This window comes from Etheostoma spectabile, chromosome 3 (assembly GCF_008692095.1).
Source record: "Etheostoma spectabile isolate EspeVRDwgs_2016 chromosome 3, UIUC_Espe_1.0, whole genome shotgun sequence".
Taxonomy (NCBI): domain Eukaryota; kingdom Metazoa; phylum Chordata; class Actinopteri; order Perciformes; family Percidae; genus Etheostoma; species Etheostoma spectabile.
In genome coordinates, this window is record NC_045735.1 from 26,122,974 (window position 1) to 26,130,065 (window position 7,092).

Sequence of the window (7,092 nt, forward strand, 5' to 3'; positions counted from 1 at the left end):
TGTGTGTGTGTGTGTGTGTGTGTGTGTGTGTGTGTGTCTCAGGCAAGGATAGGAAATGAACTAACAATGTAAAGATCAACAAGCTACTGACAGACATGTTCAAAATTGATTCATTATTTCATTATCATTCATTGATTCAGTTATTATTTTTTGTCTTAAATCCACCAGCCATTTTTATTTGCAGCATCCTTCCTAGGAAAACTCAGCCTAGAGTAATTTTATTCTCCTTAAAACAGGTTTCCTTTTTTTTTTTTTTGTAAAGTTCCTGCAACATCAGCCAATTTGGGCCTTAACAGTCTCGGAGGAAATCCTGGAGGGACTGATTATTGAAGAGTGGCCAGGGCTTAACAGTAACGGTTGCCCAGTTGCCCTTGGCACCAGATTGAGTCAATTGGCAACTGTTTCATGGCCTCTGGTTGCCCCCTTTGGCAACCACCTGTTCAATATTAACGGCACATGTTAAAATCCGGTGCTGATATGGCCCTGGTGCCCGGTGTCTACCGGATGTGCTAGCAATGCAGATTTTGGTGCCTGTCTGCACTCTGATGAGGCAACAGAAACATTGGTCAAAATTGTTGCACCAAAGTCGCGGTGATTGGTTGAATTTGCGTGAATTGGCATGATCGTGACATCGCAAAATCCTGGATGGACTGTACAGTAATAATTGGATTAAACACGGTTAAAATGTTGACCGCTAAACAGTGTAAACGTGTAAATGTATTTTACTGTAGAGGATTCAAACACCAGGACGTACAACTGTGATGCCGCTAAAGCTATGAGCTAAAGACACAAACTAGCATTTGGTCCCTACTGTTGTTGGAAAAACACAGACGTGAATAAAGGTTGCATTTACTTACAACTGGTAAACCTTGTGGTGTTGTAAAATACTGTTTTCTCATCTGTTTATGTTGTTTAACAGCAATTTAGTGGTAAAAGAAGTAATAATTATTGCACTGTAAATATTAATTATTAAATGTCAGCCCTCCTGGCTTGTACTGCATTGAACATAATCTTTCATGTGTTTACCTGAGGGAAGGTCAGGCACCTCAGGCAATGCAATCTAAGATGGAAAAGAGAACAGAAATAGAAAAGTTATTTGCTGTGACATCAATCATCAAAGCACTGTATCTGAGCATGGCTGTTTCGGGGCTTGACGCAAACTTCTTTTCCCAAGGAACACGTGTGCGCCTAAGTTGAAAAATCTAGAAGCACATACAAATGTATTAAATGTTTTTCTTTAATAAAAGGAATAGATGAGGACATTTACAAGCATAGTAATTTCATTTATTTGAATAGAAAAATTATACTAGGTTTTTAACCAGTTCTGCCTCAAACTTTATTTAATAATGATGTAATTATCAATACTTTAGACTGTATATGGTTAATTTATTTTCATTGCACAACAATTGTCCCACTGAATCCACACCGACTTGGAGAATTCAATACAGTCAGCAATACAGTGACTTACAAAAGGTAACTGCCATTACTGTTGGTGCGCAGTGATACTTGCCCTATGTACACCGAATATTGTAAATTAGTTGTGTACTTTTCTGTTTCAAACCACACTTGCAGCTAAAAATGCCACTCATGTTATAGGATGAAGCCAACTGACATTAGCAATCCCTTGGATTTTTTTGTAGCGTGACCATGAAGTAGCCGTTTTTATTTTTTAGCAATATACTTCTACAAATATTAGTTGCCATGGAAAGTGGTAAAGATTTCCAAAGGTGCGTAGAGGATGCATCCTTATAACTTTGGTGATGCCCTGACCTCAGATGATAATCTAATGCAAAACGAATGACATTCTAGCAAATGTTTGAATGCTACCACGCCTAACTAAGAGTCAACATGATAAACATTATACCTTCCTGTGAAATGTGAAAACAAAGCGGCAAAGTTTGTAGTGACAAACCTACAGACACTTATCCCCCGTATCTGCAGTTCCTCTTGGCTTTACAGAGTTTTGGGAGTTACAGCTCATTGTTTTGCTGTTCGGCTTTACTGTTTGGGTCCACTCTAATACTGTTGTTCCACTATCCACTACCTGCTCAGCACCAAGCAGCAGTCAGAACAAGTTAGCAACTAGCTGGTGTATCAAGTCAAAAACATTTATGTCAATGTTGTTCACAACTGCCGCCACGTGGCCAACAAACATGATATTGCATGTTTAAAGTGTCACTGTGCCTAATTACATCCTCAAAGAGCCTCTACTATTTTAGTTGTGTAAACTGCATGACCCTTTTCCACACTTTTCCTTATAATATATTTGACCTAAGCAGCTCATTATGCCAAATGTGGAGTAGATACAGTAGGTACTGCAGTTTCATTCAAGTGGAGTATCGAGCAGAACTAACTTTATGCATTGGGTGAACCAGCCAAGGATATTCCGATTCTTGTCCCTCTTCCCCATTTTTGTGACATTGGATTGTTCCTGGAGACTTCAGGACTTTACTCAGAGCCTCCGTTTTCCTCACAGTGTCTGCAAACAAAACAGCCGTCACAGAAAATGTAATTATAGATCATCTCACAGTTGGATCACTCCAGAGAATGAACAGTCATGCATGAATTAGGCTACCGGTCAATTCATTCACACATAAGGTAACAAGTTTTTGGAATAGCTGCCGTTTATGAATAAACATGAACTTTGTATTCATTAACACAACTTCTCAAGCCACATGGTTTCTGTGTTTGGTACATTTTTGTTTTAAAGTGTGGACCAAAAGAGGGACGTGAAGGGAAGTGCCAAATGCCTTATTGCAGCAGATTAAAACACTGATGTTTCAACATGATGGGAAAGTCTTAATCATTTGGCAGTTGTCCATCCTTTAGTGTGTGAGAGTCTGTTTGGTGCACATTAACACTGTTTGATAGCATTCGTTGATGTTTTATCTTGCCAATCTCATTTAGGGAAAACAAATTGGCTTAATTTTACAGTCAGAAATATTTAACGTAACATTAAAATGACAAAAGCAAAATTATACACATCAGACACATTTGACAAATTACTTGATCTTTATGGATGCAGCCCAGATATTGATATGTGATGTGTGTGTGCTATGATCCTTTAACAGATCTATTTAGTTTAATTTTTAGGGCAGACTGGCAATAAGCCAATGAGCTTTGAAAATTCTAGTATGTCATTATTCTCGAGCTTCAGGAATTTTACATTTTATTCAAACTGATGTCTTGTGTACACGTTTGCAAAATGTTAAGTATTCATGATCCATCTCACATTACTTGAATCTCAATATATAACAGACAAAAGTGTTCTTTTTCATCGCAATCCATTTAGTAAATCAGCTTTTTCTGTTAAAGGAGCATGAATGTCAAAGAGCTACAGTTCTTTTGAGAGCTTTAAATACAAATTAGAAAGTTGGCTGAAAACTTGACTTCCGCACCTGAGAACTGTGGCCTCTTCCTGTGATCCTGGTCCCAGCACTGCCTCATGATATTGATCATCTGATCACACTCGCGTGGCTTCTGTTCGGGTATCATCTCCACACAGGGTCTCTTACCATGTGACACCTGTAAGAGCACTGTGGTCATACAGCACCCTGGGCCCACAAAACCGATGTCAGGCACAAGGTTCAATGTACAGTAGATCAACACAATGACAGTATACCATTAATTCAATACACCACACCAGTTTATGTGAAGATACGAGTTTCAGGCTGTGGTTTTTACAGTTTTTCCACTTTTGGGCAGAAACAGTAAATAGCATAGTAGTGAGTTTTAGCTGATCTCATGAAATGGTGTATGTATGACGCCAATTCGTATGCTATTATTGGCGTGTTAGCACGACACATACTCGCTTTGTAGCATGTGTATCAAAGCCATTTGGCCTCCATTGAGTTACCTCGCAATGGTGTGTGAATTCCAGTAATTCCTGAAAATTTCCTTCTTTTCCCAAACCCAACCGGTTCTTACTTTCCTAAACTCAACCGTAGCTTTCTTCATCTTTCAACGTGTTTTTCTTGCGATAACAGGGCAAGTGGCAATAACAAGTGAAATGTATGTGTACGCCCGCTGTATACAGCTTAGACATACACGCAGATAGCTCAAAACGCGTACAGATAACACTCCCCTTGGCTTAAGAAAGTTGGCGTGTATATTAATGCAAAGTCATGATGCCATGTTGGCTGGTTGGTCAATTATGTTTTGACCTGGTATCAAAATGTGATCTGAGTGGACAGCTCTGAGGTAGGAATGCACCCAGTACATATTGAGTTTCATGTTTAATGGACAGAGTGGTATCAGTCTTGCAGAACACTGTGCAAGAAAGCCAAAAGGGCATTTCCCAAAATTTCAAACTACTTCTTGAAAAAGTTTACTTGTGGCCATTTTTAAGTAAATAAAACAAAATATAAGATCCGAGTGGCAGTTTAGGTTTAGACAAGGGCTGGATTTAAAAGGTTTGAAAACAGTTGATTTAAGATCAAGGTTTCAGTCATTGTAACTAAAGGTTTGTTGCGTATTGGGACAAACACTAACCATGACTTCATGAGTAGCATAAATAATATAAATGTGTATATACCTTTTGTAGCATGTTATTTTAATGAAATATTGAATATCCATTGCTAGACATTACCACAGTTGTGCTATGCAGGACATGTTTACATTTTGAAGAGCAAAGGCTTGTTTCATTTTATTAAGTTACCTTTGCAACAACGGATTTGTTATGAAGATGGGATGCATTTTAAATGAATTCATCCCTACCTGCATATGGTTTCTGCTGAGACAGAATCTCCCACATCACAATTCCAAAGCTGTACGTCAAAGCAGAAAGAGGCAGCTCAGTCTTAACTTTTTCATTTTTGCATATCCTGCATTAAGTGAACAATATGGCAGTCCCACTTATATAAAAGTAGCTCTATGAAAATCACAAAGCTTTTTAAGAAAACAAAACCAATAAATATAAAATGGTAAGAGAGAGGGAGTCTGACATGAGTAAAACACAAGTCCCAGTGATTTGGGATGGTTATATACAGTGCAAGGTTGCTGTGTGAATTGTACATTGAATCGGGGGGGAGGGGAGAAAGCAGTGAATCTCTGATAGTGCAATTTTGAAAATGCCCTTGGCGAGTCACCTGTAAACGTCAAAGGTAGTTCCTGGAGGATCGAGGCACTGACTGAACGTCTCTGGAGGAATGTAACTTATGTTTCCTCTTGCTGTCAGATGCTCCACGATCAGCTTACTGTCCATGCCCTCTTCCCAGTGGATTAAACCAAAATCTGAAATCTTAGTAGGAAAACAAGAATTTCAGAGTAATACGGAATGAGCATGCAGAGCTCTAAAATGTCAAGAGTTCACTGTCATTAAATCTCATCATTTTGTTTTCTCTGAGTTTCACTGACCTTGACGTGGAGACAATCATCTAGTAGAAGGTTTGATGTCTTGAGGTTGAGATGGAGTAGTGGAGGTGTCATGCTGTGAAGGAAATCCATTCCCATAGAGGCCTCATGAATCATCTGGAACTTCTTTGGCCACATCAATGTGTGACTGGCTAGGAGATTGTTCAGCGATCCATTACTCATGTGCTCCATCACCACAGCAGACGCCTCAGTGCACAGTCCGTAGATGGCCGCAACATACTTGAATTTCACTTTGGCTATGTTGGACGCTTCATCTATTATTTTTCTGCGATGACAAAAAATAGTTAGTTATGCTTTATCTTATTATAGTTAGTTGCTTTGGGCATTAAATAGGTATTTTTAACTTTCACCACAGGAAAGATTCCATATCTGTTAAACATTGTAGAGGTGCGCAGACTAATGAAACCACAAGATCTTTGGAATGCGCAATATAATTTTAAAGTACACAACTGTGCCAATATGCTAAGGAACTGCTGTAAATTCAGACAGTTGCTTGTACCTGATTGCAAGATGATGACAATTTGTGCTAGTTTTCAAAATTTAAATCCCACCTGTAAATGTTTGCACATAACGTTGTATGAAAGCTCTTCAGGGCACATTTTTCCCGCTGGCGCTTAAGCCTGACCTGGTACACCTGACCAAATCTGCATTCAGCCACCTTAATCCAGTCAGCTTCAAAGTCGTCCTTCTTGAAGTTCCTGAAGTGCCCAGGGGATCCGTCAAGGCAATCCATGAACACTGATCCTCTGTGATACTCGCTGTCTAATCCTAAAAACAAGGATCAAGTTTTATCCTGTTGTCTCGTGCGGGAAAGAAAAAGTCGTAGAACATAGATACACATAAATATCAGTGACAGCTGACTGTGTGTAAGGCATGTGGAGTCACGTAGTTGCTAGACTACTTTGTTCGTTTGTGGGAGGAGCTGAGGCACAGAACTTGTTTGCACTACAATGTTGCAAAGCTGGTTTTTAGCAGGCAACGCATGCCTGACTGCACTTGTCATCCACCTAAAAGGACAACTAAGATTCCTAAGAAATATTTATATTCAACAGTAACAAAGCATCAGGTAGGATAGTTTATATATATATATATATATATATATTCACATTGTAATTTGGGTCTATATATACGGTAAATAAACTTCCTAATGAACCATCCACTTCTATCAAACTGCACTTTAACAGGGCACTTAGGACCCAACAGCTCCAGTGGAACGGCTCGGTTTTTGGCAGTTTGAGAATGTCAATTCTCCAAAGCGCGGGGGGTAGTAATGTGTCTATTTCTTAGTCGGGGGAGTGGCAATTTCCAGCAGACACTTCAGTTAGATGGCCTATTGAAACGTTATTTAGCTACATGCTAGCAAGTCATTGGTTGGTACCAATGGATTACTTATATTTAGTCTAGTGTAGTCATACATGGTACCAACATCTTCACTCTGGCTTTAACTTTCACTTAGTCTAAATAGAATTTTCCATACCAGTGTGCAAACACATTAGAAGTACTTTGCGGTTATATTGGGCAGCTGTGGCTCAGGAGGTAGAGCAGGTCATCTTCCTGTCCAAATGTTGAAGTATCTTTGAGCAAGACACTGAACCCCATTTGCTCCCGATGGGCACCATCGCCACCATTGGTGTAGGAATGTCTGTGGGTGAATGAGAAGCAAATGTGAAGCACTTTGTCCGGTAGGAAGGCGCTATATAAATGCAGTCCATTTACCGT

General features: G+C 39.4%; 1 protein-coding gene across 1 annotated transcript in view; it reads right to left on the bottom strand.

Annotated features, from left to right (window-relative positions):
- ankk1 (ankyrin repeat and kinase domain containing 1) overlaps positions 1-6,261 on the bottom strand; it is a 9,785-nt gene extending 3,524 nt beyond the window's left edge. Inside the window, exons 1-7 of the mRNA XM_032509443.1 lie at positions 5,925-6,261; positions 5,356-5,638; positions 5,088-5,239; positions 4,717-4,766; positions 3,399-3,554; positions 2,355-2,479; positions 1,027-1,060 (exon numbers count right to left, since the gene is read on the bottom strand). Coding sequence (XP_032365334.1) covers positions 1,027-1,060; positions 2,355-2,479; positions 3,399-3,554; positions 4,717-4,766; positions 5,088-5,239; positions 5,356-5,638; positions 5,925-6,106 — 982 coding nt within the window. The 5' untranslated portion in view covers positions 6,107-6,261. The remainder of the gene's footprint in view (positions 1-1,026; positions 1,061-2,354; positions 2,480-3,398; positions 3,555-4,716; positions 4,767-5,087; positions 5,240-5,355; positions 5,639-5,924) is intronic.
- Positions 6,262-7,092: the final 831 nt, after the last annotated feature.